The sequence below is a fragment of the Leptodactylus fuscus genome, chromosome 5, assembly GCF_031893055.1.
Source record: "Leptodactylus fuscus isolate aLepFus1 chromosome 5, aLepFus1.hap2, whole genome shotgun sequence".
Lineage (NCBI taxonomy): Eukaryota > Metazoa > Chordata > Amphibia > Anura > Leptodactylidae > Leptodactylus > Leptodactylus fuscus.
The window spans coordinates 29,064,388-29,086,718 of NC_134269.1; the positions used below are offsets into that span (position 1 = coordinate 29,064,388).

At 45.9% G+C, this 22,331-nt stretch overlaps 1 protein-coding gene across 1 annotated transcript in view; it reads left to right on the forward strand.

Moving 5' to 3' along the window:
• The first annotated feature begins 2,750 nt into the window (after positions 1–2,750).
• LOC142204466 (piwi-like protein 2) overlaps positions 2,751–22,331 on the forward strand; it is a 64,977-nt gene continuing 45,396 nt past the window's right edge. Inside the window, exons 1-9 of the mRNA XM_075275778.1 lie at positions 2,751–2,912; positions 4,328–4,418; positions 4,728–4,866; positions 9,691–9,782; positions 10,113–10,173; positions 11,780–11,890; positions 18,396–18,528; positions 18,620–18,744; positions 19,395–19,475. Of these exons, the coding sequence (XP_075131879.1) occupies positions 2,751–2,912; positions 4,328–4,418; positions 4,728–4,866; positions 9,691–9,782; positions 10,113–10,173; positions 11,780–11,890; positions 18,396–18,528; positions 18,620–18,744; positions 19,395–19,475 (995 nt within the window). The remainder of the gene's footprint in view (positions 2,913–4,327; positions 4,419–4,727; positions 4,867–9,690; positions 9,783–10,112; positions 10,174–11,779; positions 11,891–18,395; positions 18,529–18,619; positions 18,745–19,394; positions 19,476–22,331) is intronic.

Here is a 22,331-nt window from a genome sequence, read left to right on the forward strand (position 1 = left end):
TTGGACTTTTAAGATTTATTTACTCAGCAGAATTTGTGGGTGTATATGTGGGTGTAATCTGCTGTATGGGAACATGGCGGGGCTCAGAATGGGAAGATCTCTATTTGCCTTTTGAAAGGGAGATTTTGCTGGAATGGTTTTCAGGCTCCATGTCGCATTTGCAGAGCCCCTAAAGTATCAATACAATTGCAGTCCCCCAAACAGTGACTCCATTTTAGAAATAATGCCCCTCAAGGGATATTATTATTATTATTTTGAGCCCAAGACAGCTTCCCAAAAGTTAATGTACAAAATGAAATTAGAATTATTTTTTTTTTAGAAATCTGCAATTTTAGTGCCCAATATGTTGTGCCCACTTTATGTGATCAGAGACCTGCACTCCTAAAACTATTAAGTGGGCCATCTCAGGGGCAAAAATGTATATATGGGTGTAAACTGCTTCTTGGGCACACAGAAGGGAAGGAGTTCTGTGCTTTTTATACATTTAGAGGGACGTTCTGGACACCATGTTGTGTTTGCAGAGCCCCAGAGATGCCAGTAAACTGGAATTCCTCAAGAAGTGACTCCTTCTTGTTTTTAGAGTCTCTGCAAACATAACATTGCATTAAAAAACCTAAACCTAAGAATCTAAATCTGCGCTGTAAAAGTACATATTCTCCTTCACATCTGTAGCCTGGTGTGTACCCAAACGGTAGTTTATGCCCAGACTAGCTTCCGCCTGCGACCTTTTCTGTGGGTTGTTGGCGTTGATGATCGGCCTATCTTCAGCAAATTGCTGTCATCGATGGTTTGCCTGCCCCGGCATTTTGGCAGCTCTCAAGCTGTCCTGCTGCTGAATGTGTTTCTTACAGCATGCCTGTGATTGTTCCAGCAGCTCGCTGGAAAGCCATATAATGCGTGTGTTGTTGGTGTTGATGATCCACCTACTCTGGCATTTCGAAAGCTGGCCTGCTGCTGAACTCGTTCTTCGTGCTGTGCCCGTGATTGTTCTGGTATCTCAGCAGCTCGCTGGGACGCCATATAATGAGCGTGTTGTTGGTGTTGATGATCTGCATGCTCCAGTGTTTTGGCAGCTCTCAAGCTTGCCTGCCGCTGATCTTGTTTTTTGCACTGTACCTGTGATTGTTGCGGCATCTCAGCACCTCGCTGAAGCGTCATATAATGAGCGTGTTGTTGGCGCTGATGATCCGCCTGCTCCGGCGTTTCGGCAGCTGTCAAGCTGGCCTGCCGCTGAACTCATTACTTGAGCTGAGCTCATGATTGTTCCAGCATCTCAGCAGCTCGCTGGGATGCCATATAATAAGTGTGTTGTTGGTGTCGATGATCCCCCTCAGCTCCGCTTGAGGAGAACTCTGTGACTTCTGGTTACATTCATAGCTCTCGTTGTTTGTGACAAATTAGATTTTCTTTTTCCAGGCAAGTTGAAAATTGGCAAACTGCCAATTTGGTTTAAAGGTGTTTGCCTATGTCAGTTTGTCAGCAGTGCCTGGAGCAGATCAGATGATATGCAGATGCATGTACACAATCCATTGAGGATTAGTGTATGTTTACATAGACAAATAAAAGCCCTGGCTTTCTCAGAAGCTGAGATAAGAGCAATGTAATATAGTATGAACATAAATTCATAACAGTTGTGAAGCCATGTCATTTACCGGGATAAAAAGAAGCCGATGTTTTAATTGAGGTTACAATCTATCTATGTGCCGAATTTCATTCAAATCCGTTCTGCCGTTTTTGCGTGATTGAGGAACAAACATCCAAACTCACAAATTTTCCCATTTTTAAAATTAAATTAAATTTAAATTAAATGAAAATTAAATATTTAATTAATAATTTAATTTAATGAATATTTATATTTATAATATTAGTAGGATGTATGACACTCTTGTACCCAGGATAACAATGTCATATTTGGGTATAAACTGCTGTTTGGGCACAGAAGGGAAGGGGCGCTATTTTGACTTTTGGCCACACTTTGGTTTTTGGACGCCATGCCGCTTTTTCAGAACCGCTGAATTTCCAGTAAAGTGTAATCCACAGACATGACACCCTCTTTTTGGTAACTACACCCCTAAAGGGATTTATGAAGTGGGGTAGCGAGTAGAGATGAGCGAGTACTGTTCGGATCAGCCGATCCGAACAGCACGCACGCATTGAAATAAATGGAAGCACCTGGTACTTCCGCTTTGACGCCGGCCGCTTAACCCCCCGCGTGCCGGCTACGTCCATTCATTTAAATGCATGCGTGCTGTTCGGATCGGCTGATCCGAACAGCACTCGCTCATCTCTAGTAGCGAGCATTTTTAACCCTTGAGTTGCATTAATTTAATTTCCAGAAATGATTACACAATTGATAATGCAGAGATTCGCCATTTCAGTGCCCAGTATGTTGTGCCCAGTTTATGTCAGCAGAGATACACACTCCAAAATCTGGTAAGCAGGTATCCCGGGCACAACAGCTTTTGGAGCGTTCATCTCTGATACAAGTCGGGTACAACATATTACACTCTGACAGGACATATTCCTGGAGAAAATGACAATTTTTCCAATCCCCATCAGCTGCGTATTCATTTCTGGAAAATAAATTATAGAAACACTTGAGGGTTAGAAATGCTCACTGCACCCCAGGATAAATCCCTTGAGGGGTGTAGTTTCCAAAATATGGTCTCATGTCAGGAGATTCCACTTTAATGGCATTTCAGGGCTCTGCATCCAACAACCAAACCATCTAAATCTGTTTGTTTTTCAGAATGCATCCTACCAGACACCCGTTTGGGGGCTCTCGTGGTCCAACACCCTTTGGAGTTAAGTTACCATCGCCTGAATCCAAAGAAGGAGCATCTGGGAGAGCGGCTTATCTGACAAGGGGGCGTGGATTCGAGGTACCTGACGGTGTTGATCCAACAGTTAAGGTTAAAAAAAAAAACTGCAAGCACAGAGGTTTTTTTGTTTTTTTTTATCGAACCAGATAATATTTATGGAGTAGACATAATCTCTGCCTCCAGTTTCTTGTCCCCCTCCATCTCTGCCTCCAGTTTCTTGTCCCCCCATCTCTGCCCCCAGTTTCTTGTCCCTCCCTTCATCTGACCCCAGTTTCTTGTCCACCTATCTCTGCCCCCAGTTTCTTGTTCTCCCTTTCATCGGCCCCCAGTTTCTTGTCCCCCCATCTCTGCCCCCAGTTTGTTGTCCCCCCATCTCTGCCCGCAGTTTCTTGTCCCCCCATTTCTGGCCCCAGTTTCTTGTCCCCCCCCCCATCTCTGCCCCCAGTGTCTTGTCCCCCCCTTCATCTGCCACCAGTTTCTTGTCCCCCCCCTTTTTCTGCCCCAGTTTCTTGTCCCCCCATCTCTGCCCCCAGTTTCGGACAACTCACATCCCCCCCTCACATCCGCCCCAGTGTAGGTGGACTCACCTTGCCACGCTCCCCCGTCGCTCTCTCCGCTCGCTTGCTGCACATCGGTGTCGGGCGGCTGGCTGCGTGTGGCATATAGGAGGCAGAGCGAGGACCGGCGTCAGGTTGCTATGACAGCCGAAGCCTCACGCTGCCTCCCTGGCCTGTCAGACGTGCGGTTGTACTGCAGCCTAGGCAGGTAGCTGCAATACAGGCGCCGGTATTATACAGTGCATTGGCGAATACCGGCACCTGAATTGCAGTGTACCTGCCTTACGCAGCCAGCCGCCCGACACCTATGTGCAGCGAGCAAGGGGAGAGAGCATCGGGGGAGCATGGCAAGGTGAGTCCAACTACTCTGGGGCCGATGAAGGGGGGGGACCTGAAGCTGGGGTATATGGTTGATCCCTGGGGACCCCGACGTAGGGACATGGCCCCCGCCCCCGGGACACCCCCGTCCCAACCCCCTGTTCCCACTTACCTGTGGTGTGTCAGCTGCAGCAGCCTCCTCCGTCCACGAGCTGTGTAGGTGGGCTGGGACAGCTGCGGCGCTGGGACCATGTGGGCTGCTGCCTCAGTGTTTCCCTGATGAATCGGCACTCCCACCTTCAGCCCCCAACCTATGGTGCCACAGCCCTGGCTTCAGAGCCCGCCCACAGCCTGCCATGCACCAATAGGAGGTGCGTGCACAGTCCAGCGCTGGCGGAATGCCAGCTGCTGCAGCCGAGCCGGAGGATTGTTTGGAGGGTCACGGTGGCGATTTGGGGTGAGTGACCCACATTTAAAGTAGCCTACTACCTTTTTCTGGCAAATATGTGTGTGTGTGCGAAATTTCCCCAAAATCCATTCAGCCGTTTGGCTGTGATTGAGGAACAAACATCCAAACTCACAAACTTTCACCTTTATAATATTAATAGGACTTCCTAATTCTTTGTACAGGATCCCAGAAATGTGCTGCCCTCCCTGTCCCATGGGTTGGGCTTTGAGACACAGTCAGCTCCAGGTCTTGGTCGAGCAGGACCCTTTATAGGTAAGTCCTGTGTTAGTAGTGATGGGGATACCGTATACAGTAATGTATACATGTGAGTGTCACCAGGCAAAGCTCCTCATATTGAATATTGTGTGAAGTACAAGACTCTACTACATGTCCCTTCTCAGCCGCAGTGACAGAGCTCATGTCATACGTCACTTCTTGTTTGCCAGGGATTATTGTCCACCATTGTACCTTATTATTCTGATATATGAAGTGGCGGTGTAGAGATTCCACATTGCTCCATGGGCTTTTACTAATAACAGTGAATGTTTTCTAGCTAGTTTGACATTCCCTTTTTTCCTCCAGGCCGGGGAATTTTTGGAGCTGTTGGCCAAGACAAAGTCCCTACCCCTCATCCTGGTGCGCCTGTACCCTCTGCCATTAAACCTCTGGAGATGACACATTTAGGTAGTGGGGATTCAGCTGTACCCCTGGGCAGAGCCAGGTGAGTAATGACATGTATGCTTTGTGATGCCAAACACACGTCTTTAATGTTCCTGTAGGGGTAAATTCACACAGCATAGAAAATCTCTAGACTTTTTATGCAGATTTGCACAAATAAGGTTTGGCTGTGGAATGATAGTGAATTTGTCATTTTATTTTCCCTATTGTCTTCAATCACATCTATATATTTAGTGTTGCGGAATTTACTTCAGATCCACAGTGAAATCTGCAAATATGCATTTTAATTGAATTCTTCATTTCTTAGTATTTCAGGAATTTTGCAGGTAACGGTGTTCAGTTTGTTCCCAATTTGACGCTGTGGATTCTCTGCATAAAAGAACCGCATCAGATTTGACCTATGTAAGGCGGCGTACCGCCCACGACAAGGAGGGCCCAGCACTGAATGGCTTTTCTCCCTTCCTACAAAAAGTGAACTAGATTCACTAAAAAAAACCCGGGTGGCGCACAATCCCTTGTGGGTGGAATGATTGAAACCGATACTTCAATTACGGCAACAGTTTATTTAAGGACAATTTTGATAGTAGATAACGCGTTTCAAGGCCTATGGGCTACAAAGCCCACCCTTTCATCAGATCTTGTTCAAATCAAAGTCCAGAGTCAGATCTCCCTTCCTGACACAGTCACAGGGTTTTCCAGTAGAGTCCACTAGGGGGCGCACACTATATAGGGATTTGTTCTGCTCACATACTAGTTATATAAATCCATGTGCCGTGATCTCCCCCTAGTGGTACCTGCAGGCAGCAGGATCTTAATGGTTTTGTATGTGCAGGTAACCTATGAATTTGGGGTTAGCAGTGGGACATGTATCGGGGTATTTATGTCATGTTTTCTAGCATAAATACATTGAGAATACGGCATTAAACTCCATATTTGTGTCACATCAGTCTTTTCACTAATATAGAGGTGACATAAGATAATGGCAGGTGCGGCCATACCATCTTAATAGACTTTACGTGTGCGCCCCTGACTGTGTGGACTTACCCTAAGAGGTTCCTTAGAATAGTTACTTACTAGTATTTAGTATTCCAGCCTGGTATTACTGGTGAGATGGAACAGGATGAGATTATTCAGTAGTTTTGTAGAATATCTCATGAATTATACATTGGAGAATATACTCTTTTACATCAATTAATACATTACAGTACATTGATGCGTTTCCAGTTATCCGGAGTATTTATCAGTTTGGTCACAGGTCTAGCTCCGCGCCCGAGTTGAGCCCATGGTAGGTTCATTGAATAAGCTTTCCCTTTCTGGATGGCTCAGGATTGCTGGGCCGGTGTGACTGCGTCCTTACTAGTCCTTGCTTCCATATTCTCAGCACAACTGCCATATATACTCGAGTATAAGCCGACTCGAGTATAAGCCGACCCCCCTAATTTTACCACAAAAAATGGGGAAAACTTATTGACTCGAGTATAAGCCGAGGGGGAAAATGCATGACATTCTGTTTGTGCTCATGTTTATGCTAGCCGGCTTCAGGCCTATATGGTAATATTCCAGATGTCACGTGGTCTGGGATATTACCATATAGGCCCAAAGCCTGTAGTAGTAGTAATAGCCTGTTACTGCTAGCACAGGCCCAAAGCCTGTGCTGGGGCATTATCATACAGGCCCTAAGCCTTATAGTAGCACTAGCAGCCTGTTGTCATACAGGCCCAAAGCCTGTGCTAGCAGTAACAGGCTATTACTACTACCACAGGCTTTGGGCCTATATGGTAATCTCCCAGACCACGTGACATCTGGAATATTACCATATAGGCCTGAAGCTGGCTAGGATTAACATCGGAGTAAAACTGTTTATTATGTTCTCTCACCTCCACTGGGGCTCTGATTATTATACTCGGGGGTCTGAAAAGGGGGAGGGTATATAAAGAGCAATGGAACCGCACACTTTTAGATAGGGAGTATGGGTGCTAGAAGACAGAGAGTCCTGCGACTCACGTACAATGTAGATTAATGCTGCTGCACACCGTATGCATGTGAAAAGTGAAAATTTATTGGTACATATACGCCATGAATTGGATAAATTGGTTTGTAAAGCATAAAGAAAGCACTAGATCATTTCAGTAACGTTTCGGTCATATTAGACCTTCCTCAGACAAGATCTAGGAGATAGCAGAGTGCGCAGCGGGATCATGGCATGCATACGGTGTGCAGCAGCATTAATCTACATTGAAAAGGGGGAGGGGGCCGGGACTGGAGCGGACGCCCGCTGCAGCCGAGTCAATACGATCGAGTCAATTACCATATTGACTTGAGTGGTAATATAACTGGTCCGCAGTGAAAGACATCTGTGGGAGGCCGCTGGAACAGGTTGCGGACCAGTCATGTGACATTTTCAATTACCGTATTGACGCGAGTATAAGCCGAGGCGCACTTTTTCAGCACAAAAACTGTGTCTCCCTGTTTACATCTTGGGAGACAGATTTGCATATTCTTCCCATATTCCCTTGCAGTGGAGCAACTATGGCTGTCTAAGTCTCCACACACCTGAAAAGGTGGGCTCTCCCTAAGGATGGACGTTATCCCCATAATCTGGAGCATACTACGTGACATTACTTCACAAGCTGAAAGCGGAAATTGAGGAAAAACTGCCCCATTTGCAGAAGAAGAAAATTCTGTTTCACCAGGACAACGCGCCAGCCCACACCTCAGCGGTTGACATGGCGGAAATCCATGAACCGCTGTTTGAACTACTTGACCACCCTCCTTACTCACCAGATCTAGCCCCAAGCTACTTTTTTTTTTGTTCCCTCAGCTAAAAGTTAAGCTCGGAGGACAAAAATTTTCATCAAGTGAAGAAGCCATCACTTTCATGAACAACTATTTTAAAGAGAAAGATTCCAACTTTTTTTGGACGGGTTAGGGGGCGTTCACACTACCGTCGGTGTCCGACAGGTAGTGTCCGCTCCTAGTGTCCGCTCAAAATCTGTCACGGACATTAGGAGCGGACACTAGCTGTGTCCGTGACACCTGTCATTCATTTCAATGGGCATCGGGTGCGTTCAGGGTTTTTCTGTCCGCTTGAGAAGTCGGACATCTTCACTTGCGGACAGGGAAGGACAGGCACGGAGTGCAAAAGAACGCACCCGATGCCCATTGAAATGAATGACAGGTGTCACGGACACACATAGTGTCCGCTCCTAATGTCCGTGACAGATTTTGAGCGGACACTACCTGTCGGACACCGACGGTAGTGTGAACGCTCCCTAAAAGAGATGGGAGCATTGCTGGGAGAAGTGTATACAATTACAAGGAGATTATGTTGAAAAATAAAAATAAATTTGAAGAAAAAAAAAAATGTCTTATTTCTTTGTTCGGTTGGGAATCTTTTCAGACTACCCTTGTACAGTCTGGCCCTGGTAGCTCTTTGGTGCAATGAGAACAATTATGGCGCCCTCATTGCACCAAACAGATCCTTTGCTTATCGAGAGAGCCATTAACCCCTTCCCGACATGCGCCGTAATAGTACGGCGCATGTCGGGTCTGTAACTATGGTGACCGCCCGGGAGCCTGGTGGCCGCCATAGCCGCCGAGTGTCTACTGCTTTAGGCTGTATTCACACTGAGTAACGCTGGCGTTTTTTGTGCTTATTTTTGCACATAGCGCCGTGTTAACGCCGGGCAACGCCACCGCAAAATAGCGCGGTGTATACGAGGCGTTAAAGCGGCACTACGCGGCGTTAACGCGGCGCTATGTGCAAAAATAAGCACAAAAAACGCCAGGGTTACTCAGTGTGAATACAGGCTTAAGCAGTAGACAACCGGCTCTAATGCCTCCGATCGGTCCCCGGACCGATCGGAGGCATTAACCCCTCCGGCGCCGGCGCTCCAGAGCCGACATCCCGTTGCCATGACAGCCGGGAGCCTGTACAAGGCTCCCAGGCTTGTCTGCAAATCCTCTCTTTTGCAGGCTGGTCTATGCAGCCTGCCAAAGAAAGGATGATTTTTTGCAATGCATTAGCATTGTAATGCATTGCATTAGTGATCAGACCCCTGGGGTTCAACACCCCTAGGGGGTCTAATAAATGCAAAAAATAAAAAAAAAAGTAAAAAAAAAATATAAAAAAATATAAAAAGTATTAAAAGTTCAAATCACCCCCCTTTCCCTAGAACACATATAAAAGTAGTTAAAAACTGTGAAACATATACATGTTAGGTATCCCCGCGTCCGAAATCGCCCGCTTTACAAATCTACCTGTTCGGTAAACGCCGTAGCGGGAAAAATAGTCGAAAGTGCCAAACCGCCGTTTTTTCACTGTATTGATTCCGATAAAAATTTGAATAAAAAGTGATCAAAGCAATAACATTTCCCGAAAATGGTAGAACTAAAAAGTACACCCGGCCCCGCAAAAAAAGACGCCCTATGCATCCCCGTATACTTACGTATAAAAAAGTTACGGCCGTCGGAATATGGCGACTTTTAGAAAAAAAAAATTTAACACACTTTTGGAATTTTTTTAGGGGTCAAAATGTAAATAAAACCATATAAATTTGGTATCCCTGGAACCGTACCGAAACACAGAATATAGGGGACATGTCATTTTGGCTGCACAATGAACGCCGTAAAACCAAAGCCCGTAAGAAAGTCGCAGACAGTTTGGCTCCATTAAGTGCAGTTTGGCTCCATTTAGGCCACATCTTTCTCCCAACACTGTCACTGACACAGTAAATAGACACAAGTGGGATTGCCAGTTTTGGGGACAAGTTGATCCAGAATTCTTGTACATTTCTCTTCATCTCCGCTGTTATCTGACTCCTAATACAGGTAAATGTGAATAATATTTGTGTCACATCTTTTACAGGTCACCGGTGAGCCCTCTTGCTGCAGGACAGTCACTGCCAAGCCTTATTGGTAGGGGTGTAAGGAAGCAGGAAATGGCTCCTGTCCCAATCACTACACCTCCTGGCAGAGCAAGCCCTCCTGCTACACCTACTGGCAGAGCAAGCCCTCCTGCTACACCTCCTGGCAGAGCAAGCCCTCCTGCTACACCTACTGGCAGAGCAAGCCCTCCTGCTACACATCCTGGCAGAGTAAGCCCTCCTGCTGCACATCCTGGCAGAGTAAGCCCTCCTGCTGCACTTCCTGGCAGAGCAAGCCCTCGTGCTACAACTCCTGGCAGAGCAAGCCCTCCTGCTACACATCCTGGCAGAGCAAGCCCTCCTGCTGCACTTCCTGGCAGAGAAAGCCCTCCTGCTACACTTCCTGGCAGAGAAAGCCCTCCTGCTGCACCTCCTGGCAGAGCAAGCCCTCCTGCTACTCCTGTTGTCAAGAAAAAGGAGAAGAGGTAAAAGTAGAATTGGGATGAGCATTGTGTTTAATAAATGGGACTGCAAAGTTTTAGCAAATAATTGAGGTCACGATAATAGTTACTTGGTCTTTGAGCTGAGATGTAGGTGACTAAGGCGCTATTGTCCTGGTGTGCGCTCTCATATCACATCTAGATTTTTAGAGCTTTGTTATGACAAACCCAGAGCCCATCTGATCGGGAGAACTGGGTAGTTTTGTCCCCCTTCTGAATAGAGTAGCGGTTAGGCAGCATGCATCGTGCTTTATTCATTTCAATAGAACTGTTGGAAATAGCCGAGCACTATAGTTTGGTTATCTCTGACACTCTCTCCTTAGTGGTTTGGTGTAGTTTGGCTCTGACACCTCTCTCAGGTCTGTATCCTTGGTGGTTTATTACAGCAGAAGGGTTCATGTCTGTGTGCATGGCCATCTGCGTCTGTAAAGGTGTTAGTGTCCACATCCCTGGTGATCTAGAGCCAACATCCGATTAATGAATACAGGTCTTAGAAACCACCAGTTCTGGCTCCACAATTTGTTCCACAGCCCGGCTCCTCCATCATAAATGGCTGACAGTCCTGGTTAGTCAGTAAGGCGAGGTTCACATCTGCATTGGAGACTTCGCTGCAGAATCCGCTTAAAATCGGCAGAGAGAAAAAGTCATGCGGAGAGTTTTATACTGAAACCAGCAGAAATCTGGCAGACCCCGTATAGTCTATGTGGTCCGCAGGTTTCCATGTTTAACCGCTTTTTAAGTGGACAGGGTCTCTGTCTTTCAGGACACCATGCGGACCCGAAGGATGGAAACCCAAATGCTAGTGTGAACCTAAAGTACCAGGAAAGATCCTCTAATTGACAAAGCCAGTGATTGATTCCTATGACAGTAAATGAGTGTCAATATAATTAACACCCTACTTACTTAATTAATTAATTAATTATGCAATATTGATAATTGTGTAATATAGTCAGTACTATTAACTTTATCCAACTCTACCTAAAACTGACTCTGAATCCAACAGCCCTGGAAAACAGGGTAAGCTCAGAATCCCTCGCAGTGAAGCGTTAATGTCTGAAGATTAATATCGGAGTCCTTGGTGGTCTGGGGCCGTGAAGGGGTTATTCTCAGTATCCCTGGTCAGTCACATGATACATTGGTAGGATTGGTGGGGTTAAAGCTGCGTACCGGGGGTCACTTACCTCTCTAGACTCCAGTGTAGTCCTGAATACTGATAGGTACTGTATGACTGCTCAGCTCTCTGTGATCCACAAGATGTTTCGGGACCTTGTGCCCAATCATAAAGAGAGGGTAGGCTATGTGTAGAGACGACCTTCCTTGAGTTGGGGTAACATTTGAGCTCATGACAAAACCGCTTAGTGTGCATCTTGGACCATCTCTGTAGGTGAATGACTACTGTATAATTTTCTGTAGCTTTTGTGTGCCACTTTGGGTAACAAATAACTTTTCCAGACTATTACCAGCAAGTAAAACAAGATTTCCCATTGTGTAACCATTGTGCAGCAGAATGGTTTTTGCCATCTCTAGTTTTGTACCCCTTGTTTTATCCAGAGGAGCCCCTTCCCCAACACTCATTTATTTGTCTTCACAGAGAACCTCTGATAAAACAGGGCTCCAAAGGGACCAGCACTCCACTAGGCCTGAACCTGATAAAGATCCACTGCAAGAACGAGGCTGTGTATCAGTACCACGTCACATTCACGTAAGCATTTACCTGATGTGTCTTTAATACACATATATGTATACATTTCTATATAGGCTTTTTTCTTTTTTTTTTTTTTTTTGAGTTTTTAACATTAAAGTTTATTGAAAGTTTTTCGAAGGAATTTTTTACAACAAAGGGAAAAGGGGCAACAGGAAGGGGAGGAGGGAAGGGAAAAAGACCAGGGGCAACATTCCAGGTCCAAAGGGGGGCCAAGGGAGGGGAGGGGATAAGGGGGGCAAGCAAAATCTCTGACGCAGCAGAGTCAAAATATACAAAAGCGTAAAACATAAGATTGTCAAGTAACAATATCAACAAATGCAAAGAAACATGTAAACAAGACTCAAAAACACAGACAGACAGCATTCTCACAAGGGTACAGAGGGAAAGAGGGATCGGAAGTCGGCGGAATAGTAGAAATAGTCCCAGAGCAGCCAAGTCCGACGGTGATGCCCTTCATCGGGGCGAAGCTGGGCCATTAAATTCTCCATAGTACGTAAATGCAGGAATTCCTTCAGCCAGGAAAGGAGTGTGGGAGGGGTCTGAGACTTCCAGAGTCTGGGGATAACAGATCTGGCAGCTACTAGCATAAACCCCAAGAGCCTACGGATCGACTTTCTAAATTTGCGCGTGAACAAGGAGAGGAGAAGAGGAGCAGGATCATCTTTCAGATCTACCCCTGTAACCTGATGAATAACCCGCCTAACCCCATCCCAGAAGGGACGCAGGAGGGGGCATCCCCACCAAATGTGGGCCATCGTGCCTTGAGCAGAGAGACATCTCCAACACCTATCGGATGCGGAGGGATAAATAGCATTGAGGAGAACCGGAACTCTGTACCACCTGGAGAGGATTTTATAGTTCGTCTTCTATATAGGCTTTTACTCTTCTTACATTTTGGCCAATGAAGATTTGTCATTATTGTAAGACCTGAAATATGAGGCGATGAGCTGGGAGCCACACAGGGATATGAGAAAGGATAAAGTGACAGATATATACATAGGATATCCTCTATAGACTGGGCAGTCTAATGAGGTCCTAATACCAGAAATACTTATCTGTAAGGTTCAATATATTTTAATGGGAACTAAAGGTTTAAATTCTCCAATAGCCCTATACTAACTCTTCTGTGTCTGTTATGAAAAAATCAACCTTTTATATTCTGGCATCCCCGGCATTATATACTGCTAGAAAGCTGACAGTGCACTGAATTCAGCACACTCCCAATGTGTGCCAGGGTGCAGGGGATGTCAGTGCTGTTAATTTCGGCACCGATATCTCGCCACTGTCAGAAGGGCGGGCAATGAAGCTAGGCAGTGAGGAATGCCTTCCTTTGACAGTACTCTTCCATAGCTTTGTACTGACAGAGAGGGAGGTGCTGAGCATTAAGGCCTGCCCTTCTGACAGTGAAGGGATATCGGTGCTGTTAATTTAATATCTCCAACACTTGGCCATGTACTGTCAAAGCTGATGTCAGCGGTCAAGAGACGTCTCCGAGAAAAGGCTATACAGTATTCTATGATTTATCCAGCCCGACTTCGTGTCATCCATGGTGACCGTTCCCTTTTTTTCAATTCTCCCAAGGATGCGGAGGACTGGTTGTCCCTGTTGCCCCGATCTCCTCGGCGCTGACATCATATCCTGGTGGTGAGAGGTCCTGTTAGACCGGAGGCCCGGCCTTATGGCTTTTGTCGTTACAGTGTTTAATTGACCCGGTGGCCTAAGGTGTGTTCACTGCTTTGGTTCTGCACCTTCGGCTTTATTACATGAACGTACTTTGCTTATTTTGCGCAAAATTTTTTCGAGAGAGTGCCCAACAATCCATCTGTATTGGGTGCACTTTCTCCCCCGTTGATAGTAGCTACGAGACTGTACTACTCCGTATTTGGTTAATGTGTTCGAGACTGTTTGCGCCCTCCATGGGTGTGTTGTTCTATTTTGTCTGTGTTTTCACGTTTTTTTGTTTTTGTTATGCCACATACTGAATTGTCTTTTTCTCCTGAGACCCCGCTCACTGCCCTGTGCCTCCTGCCCGTGGCTCACGCTTTACAGATATAAGAGATTGTATTGTTATGGCGTCACTTAATGTTTTTTCATGGAATGTGAGGGGTCTAGGTAGTCCGCGTAAGAGATCTACTGTCTTCTCTCAAATTAGGCAGGTCCATCCTCATATTGTTTGCCTCCAGGAGACACATATGGTGGCGGAGACTGTTAGCCGGCTTCAGAAGCCGTGGGTTCAGTGGGCCGCTCATTCTATGCATACCTCCTTCTCTAGGGGGGTGTCTATCCTGGTGCATCGCAGTATTAGGTGGGAACCGGGGGTGATTGAGCGGGATCCCGAGGGGCGCTACATATTTGTCCAAGCATGGATAGACTCTACCCTGTATGTGATTTTAGGTGTATATTTACCGCCTGCCTCCGATATGTCTGTACTCCAGGGTGCGACTCAGTTTGTGGTCAGGTTTCCTGGGGCGGTGGTGTTATGCCTGGGTGATTTTAATCGGGTGATGAATGAAGCTGCAGACCGATTTCATGCTGGTGTGGATCCTCCGCTGTCTTCTCGTCCCACCTCTATGGCCAAATTGGTCCAGGAGTTGGGTTGGCAGGACTTGTGGAGGGTGGTGTTCCCTGATTCCCGAGTTTTTTCCTGTCATTCTGCTCATAGACATGCTCTGTCCCGCATTGATTATGCCTTTGGGAATGTTAAGACCTGTTCCATTCTACAATCTGTATCTTACTTGCCTAGGACGGTTTCCGATCACTCCCCTCTCTTGGTTATCTTGAATCATGGGGACACGATTAGATCGAGTTTGAGCTGCCGTATACACCCCTTTTGGCTCAAATTATTTACACCCAATGATAGGATCCCTGACCAGCTTCAGGTATTTCTGACCGTTAACTCCCCGGATACATGCCCCTCCCTCCTTTGGGAAACCACGAAGGCATACCTACGTGGGTGTATTAGGTCCTCCATTTCTTTTATTAAAAGGGAATCCTCGTTACTGGAGACTTACCTAGCGGCCCGGTGTACCTCCCTGGAGGCTGCGTATGTTGCGAACCCCACGGATGAGTCTAGATCCCAATGGTTGCATGCAGGCAGACAGTATTTGCATGCACTCCATGAGAAGGCCCGCAGGTCTCTGTTTTTTAGCAAACAGAAATTTTATGAACTCGGGAATCGGTCTAGCAGCCTATTGGCCCACCTGGTACACCAAAACACGGCCTCTCCAGCTATTTTCCGAGTACGCTCGGAGACCGGCGATATCCTCACCAATAGTAATGATATTAGAACCCGTTTCCACCAGTATTACAGTGACTTATATAGTTCTAAATTAGGAGTTGGTGATCAGGATCTGGCTCTTTACTTAGATTCCATTCCCTTCCCCGTTCTGTCTGAGGACCAGCGTGCTTTTTTGGACTCCCCCTTTACCTTGGAGGAGTTGACGGAGGCGCTGGCGGACATGGCGAGGGGGAAATCTCCAGGTCCTGACGGTATTCCGATAGAGGTGTATGCTCAGTATGGGGATGTGCTCCTGCCAGTGCTGTTAAAATGTTATGAACGTGCCTTTCGGGACCGCAGTCTTCCGGCGTCCTTTTATGATGCCACAATTGTTGTTCTTCTCAAACCAGATAAGGATCCGCTGGACTGTGGTTCTTACAGGCCTATTTCTTTGTTGAATATCGATTATAAATTACTGACTAAAATGTTGGCAAGGAGACTGTGGTTCTTGATCTGGTTCATTCGGATCAAGCTGGTTTTATGCCAGGCAAATCTACGTCTGATAATCTTAGACGTGTCCAGGTGGTGACCCAGATTGGCTCAGCCACTTCGGCGGACTGGGCAATAGCCTCGTTGGATGCTACAAAGGCATTCGACTCTGTCGAGTGGCCTTTTCTTTTACAATCTTTGCGTAAATATGGGTTTGGGGATGGATTTATTACTTGGATCTCCATTCTGTACTGTTCCCCTAGGGCGGCGTTGTCCATTAATGGTTCGCTGTCTCCGTATTTTACTTTGGGTAGGGGCACGCGGCAGGGTTGCCCTCTCTCTCCGCTGCTATTTGCTTTAGCTATAGAACCCTTGGCCATACTCCTGAGGCATGACCCTCTCTATAAAGGTATCTCCATTGGCCCTAGTGAGGAGAGGGTTGCGCTTTATGCTGACGACCTCCTTCTACTTATGTCTGACCCCTCTATATCCTTGCCCCGAGCCATGGAAGTGGTAAATGTTTTTGGCAATTATTCGGGCCTACGCACTAACTGGTCTAAGTCCTCTTATATGCATATAGGTGGGGTGCCGGCGGCAGCGGAGGGGGAGGTAGTATGTGGATTGCCGGTGGTCTCTGCTTTTAAGTATCTTGGGATCGTCATTCCCAGAGACTATAAGAGTTATCTGGACCTTAATGTTTTCCCCCTTCTCTCGCACTTCCGCTCTAAATTCCTGACCTGGGCTGCATTGCCCCTGTCCGTAGCGGGCAGGATAAACCTGATTAAAATGATTGTATTACCCAACTGTCTATATTCTTTAAGTAATTCGGCCGTGCCTGTGCCCCTCCGATTTTTTAGACAGATGGACTCCTTGATGATCTCTTTTGTGTGGGGTCATTCTAGATCCAAATTGAGATTGACTGCTCTCCAGAGGCCGAAACAGCTCGGGGGGGCGTCACTCCCTGATCTGTTTCTTTATTATCTTGCGGGTCAACTCCGCTTTATAAAGCCCTGGCTTTCCTCGGATCGGCTCCCGGGGCCGGAGAGGCATTTGGCTCACCATCTGGACCTGAATATCTTGTGGCCTGTGCTGGACCAGTCTCGGTTGTTCAGGGGTAGGCTTTTGCCCATTCATACTCTGGCGGCGCAGGTTTGGGCGCAGGCCCGGAAAGTATCTTCTTATTCGGACACCCCTGCAGAGACCCCCTTGTGGGACAATCCTGGCTTGTCTGATCTATTCGTGTTACCTGATGCTAGGTCTTGGTCACGATATGGGGTGTCTACTCTAGCGAATTTATATACACAGGGGGTGTTTGTTACTTTTGACTCTTTGACCGCATCACATGCGATACCAAGACACCAGTTCTTTAGGTTTCTTCAGATACGCCATGCCCTTTCCTCGATATTTCCTGCCCAACCGTGTGCCATTTCCGAATACCCGCTCATTGGTGTGCTACGCTCTCAGGGCCCTGGGGGTCTTATTTCGGTTCTATATAACCATCTAATTCATGTAAAGGTATCTCTGGCTGAGTCCCCGGCTCTGACGCGTTGGCGCACCAATATCCCGGAATTGACTGATGAGCTGTTTCAGGAGGTTTTGGAATCTCCTCTTTATGTCTCTCCTTCAGCTAATAATAAATTGATCCAAATTTTTATCATACACCAATGTTATTTGACCCCTGTCCGTTTGCACAGAATGGGCCGTATGTCTAGCTCGACTTGTCTCAGGTGTCCATATCCTCGTGCAGATTTTTGGCACATGATGTGGGGTTGTCCGGTGGTTCGCACCTTTTGGAGGGGAGTGGTAGACCTTCTGGCAGATGTCCTGGGCCGCCCAGTCCCGTTTTCTCCCGAAGTCTGCCTGTTTGGCGTTTTGGAGGAGGAGTTGTGGCAGCATCATACTCGAATTTTTCTTAGAGAGTGCTTGTTTTATGCTAGGAAAGCCATCGCCTTGCGGTGGATGGCCCCTAGATCCCCATCTGTCTCCCAATGGCGGAAAATGGTTAACTCGGTTCTCCCATTTAATCAGATTATATATAAAGGGAGGGGCTGTCCCCAGAAATTTACTACGGTATGGGGTGCGTGGTGTGATTCTCCCGTGACCCAATACTCTGCTCCCATGATGCGTTTGGCCTTAGACACCTTTGCTCCATAAATAGGAGCTACTGCCAGATAGGTTTGTGACTCCTCGTGTGGGGAATATATGTGACTGTTGTAACTTTGTTGTTGTGTCATGTGATATTGTGTTCAGAACTGTGTTGTGGTCGGGGTGGTTGGGTTGGGGTCGGGATGGACCAGTGCTGTGGCTTGTTTCTGGTTAACTGTATGTTTCTTGTGCTTATACTGTACCTGTGTTTTTCTTTTGTTTTGATTGTATTACTTGCTTTGTTATGTAATCTTCAATAAAACGAGTTTAAAAAAAAAAAAGCTGATGTCAGCACAAAGTCGGCTTTCCAGCAGTATATAAAACCACCAGTGCCAGAGGACATGAAAGGTCAGCACTGTCCCAAGTAGGGCAAGTAGTGCCAAGTACTCTTGCGTCATCAGCGCTCCCTTCACTTCTATAAGGCTGATGGTGATAACGGTGAATGGAGCACTGATCACATAACTGCACTGGCGCTTCATTCACAGGGAGACTTTTAATTCTGTTTTCTTCATCGCTGACCCTTCTTAATCCTGTGGATAAGTAATATAACAACCCCTCTAACTGTATGAGCTGGATAAACAGAATATGAAGTGGAGACACTAATCAGTGTATTTTAGTTGTATGTGGAGCTTTCTCTCTTGCTTTGTGCAGACCCAATGTGGAGTGTCGCAGCATACGCTTTGGCATGTTAAAAGACCATCGTTCTGTGACCGGACAAGTGACTGCATTTGATGGTTCCATTCTCTACCTTCCTGTCAAGCTTGCCCAGGAAAAGTGTCATATGGTTATTATATTCATTGTCACCTTGTCTGAGATACCGTACACCGGACAAACTATTATCTGTAACTAGATGTATGATTATTGTGTTTCTGCAGACAGTGGAACTTGAGAGCGAGCGCCGGACAGATGGACAGAAGATAAAACTCACAATACAGATGACCAAGATCCTAGAACCCAGTTCAGACCTGTGCATTCCTTTCTATAACGTTGTGATCAGAAGGTAAGGGACATGTTTTATGTACTGTAGCAGTGATCTCAGTGGTGCGACACATCACAGCTATGACAGCAGAGATTTCCTGCCACAGTCTCATATCAAAATGGCACGTTAGTCCTGAAGCCTGGTAAAGAGACAGACAAGACAGACAGACCGCTCCTTGTAATGTACTGTGGTATTTCCAACATAGCAGAACCTAAAGCAATACACACAGCTAGGACTGTAGGAAGCAGAAACAGCACAAATCCTTAATGTTTACTTCCAATTCTAAAACCACTTTTCCTAATTGAATAGTGCAGGTGAATATAAGAAACATTGTAATAAATCTTATTATTGTATCAGGCTGCTCTCTCTTCCTTATCGTCTAATGTCTCATATTGTCTGTTCATGTGCCCTCTGATTTGTAAATTGCTACAGAATATGTTGGCGCTATATAAATAAAGTTGTTAGTATGGAGCAGTTTTTTCTTGTACTAGGACAAACTTGTAAAACCCCAGTTTTGCCTTTGTATTGATGCCTCGGGGGAGGGGGGAGTCTTTGTGAAGCTGCTACTGTGATAATCTGAGACATATAGAGCTTTGTTTGGGACTAATGCTATATTTGGGGCTTGTGTGTTGGTACCATTATACTTGGGTAATGTGTACATTCTGTTCCAGAGTAATGAAGAGTCTGGATATGAAACAAATTGGTAGAAATTACTATGATCCCACAAGCGCCACAGTGCTGCACAAGTACAGGTAAGCAGTTAAAGGGGTATTCCTGTTACAACTTTGGATAGAGGGTAACTTTCTTAACCACTGAGACCCCCGCCAATCCTGAGCATTGGGGTATTTTGCACCACAGTTAGGCTCCGTTCTCTGCGCATTCAGACACATATACACGTGTCAGAGTGTGAGCGCTCAAAACAGATCCCATTCACTTCAATGTGTGCCATTTACAAAGCCTCCCATTGCATGGAGAACTTGACGGCCACACTTAACCATAATGTTGAGGCGTTCCAGGCTATATGGTCATCTTGGGACGCATACTGTATTTTGAATGGTCTCTGACTCCTTCCCCTTCCCTTCCTCGCCCACCCCCTCATTTCCACTCTCAGGTTTTTGTGATGTGTGTACATTCCCAGTCTATTTGACGATATGTTCATTGTTTCACGTTCATGTTTTTTATGTTTTCAACTCTTGTGTTGTATTTAGAGATGAGCAAACACTGTTCGGAACAGCCGTTCCAAACAGCACGCTCACAGCACACTCCCATAGAAATGAATGGAAGCGGCCGTCACACAGGGGGGTTAAGCGACCGGCCGCCAGCAAAGCGTACGTGCCAGGTGCTTCCATTAATTTCTATGGGAGCGTGCTGTTCGGATCGGCTGATCCGAACAGTATTCGCTCATCTCTAGTCGTATTGTATTTTACAAAAATCCTTTCAATAAAAATTGCAGTTAAAAAAAAAAGCCTCCCATTGATTTCAATGCGTAGCGCCCGTAAGCCGGCACACATTGAAGTGAATGGGATCTGTTTTGAGCGCTCACACTCTGACACTTGTATACGTGTCTGAATGCGCGGCGCGTTACTCTGTGGGAACGGAGCCTTATGGCCTCATTCATATGAATGGGGATTGGTCAGAGATGAGAGAGCCAAGTAAGCATTCACAATCAAAAAGATGCAGCGCTCCAAAGTAATGGGGAAGAACTGATGTGAATTCATTCCTAGAACTGCATTTCGGTCCTAGGAGTGTTAGACCTTTGTCAGGCTAAGAATCCAACACTCCTAGGACCGAAACGTAGTTATTGGAATAAATTCGCTTTATTTCTTTTTCACTACTTTGGAGTGCTGCCTTTTTTTTCATTATTACTCGAGAGATCAACCTCCGGACCCTATGGATTTGCACCCACATGTGAACACGTACATGGGGCTTCTCTAAATACTATGTATTTTTTTTCAAGTAAGCATTCAGCTATCTCTAGCAGTTCCCATTCAAATGAATGGAGTTATGGGCACTGTACGGTCAGGCTCCCTGGTCAGAACTGGGGTGCAAACCCCCCCAGTTTTTGAGATCAGTAGGAATCCCACCAAACAGCAGGTTTCCCCCTACCCTTTGGATGGCGATACATAACTGGAATATCCCTTTATTGTGTGTATATGGTGCGTGTATGTCTTTGCATCCTGTTTTAGCCCATTATTACTTTATTGTAAATCTTTGGATAGGATAGTATTACATTTATTAGATCTGTGCTTGTATATATTACCCTGTGACCTGGAGACTCAGTGATCTGAACGTGTCACAGTGACCACCAGGTTTATGGCACTTTATGTCATTATCTTATGGGAGTAATAGCATCAGACATGGGGTAGCACAACATTGCCCCAAAATATCAGGAATGGATACTATTAGTCTGATACAGTTCAGAAGAAATAATCTCAATGTGCTGCTGGTAGACATTGAAGCATTTTCCTGATTTTTAGATTCTAGGTTATTTGCCTTTTTGCTTGTCTTGGCTATACTAATTGTATACTAATTGTTGATGATGAGGACAATAAGTATTGTCTCCCTGCTTCCCTCCTCCCCCCAAACATAGGGTTACTCAGAGATCACAGCTTAACTATAAGTGCTCATTTTCCATGTAGAACATTCCCACAATTTGATGTACTTAGTATTATATTGTAATAGTACTTAAATGGTGTAATGCAGATGAGACACCTTGACATACCATCAATACATTGGGTGATTGCGTGGGCACTACCACCGGTAGAATTTGGGTAGGATCTTCAAACAAGGGCTCTGTTCTGTGAGTCTTCAATTCTTAAAGAGGAACTTTCATGACCTCTGACATTGCTGGTGTTATATACCACTACAAAGCTCACAGTGCACTGAATTCAGAGCACTGTAAACTTTACCGATATGCACCTCAGTGTCAGAGATATTGGTGCTGTTAACTTAAGCACAAATATCCCTCCATTGTCAGTAGGACAGGCCATATAGCTCAGTGTCATCTCTGGATTACGAGGAATTCCTCCTTGACTGTATTCTTCCATAGCCTGTACAATCAAGGGGGCATTTCTCACAGCCAAGTGATGATGCTGAGCTGTAAGGCCCGCCCTACTGACAGTTGAGGTATATTAGTGCCAGTACTAGCAGCACCGATATCTTTGGCATCAGGGAGAATAATAGCAAAGCTAACAGCATACTGATTTCAGCGCACTGTCAGCATTCTAATGGTATATAATACCGTCAATGTCAGAGGACATGAATAGTCCTTCTTAAGTGCCCTCTTGGGGGAAAGAAAAGGGAAAAATTCCAATCAGGAAGATAACATATGGGCAACACGGTGGCTCAGTGGTTAGCACTGCAGCCTTGCAGCATTGGAGTCCTGGGTTCGAATCCCACCAGGAACAGCATCTGCAAGGAGTTTGTATGTTCTCCCTGTGTTTGTGTGGATTTCCTCCCATTTTACAAAGACATACTGATAGGGAAAAATGTACATTGTGATCCCTATATGGGGCTCACTATCTACTTAAAAGAAATTTAAAAAAAGAAAGATAACATACAGGACAAGTAGAATCTGTGGCATCTTCTTCATGACCGTATAGTAATCT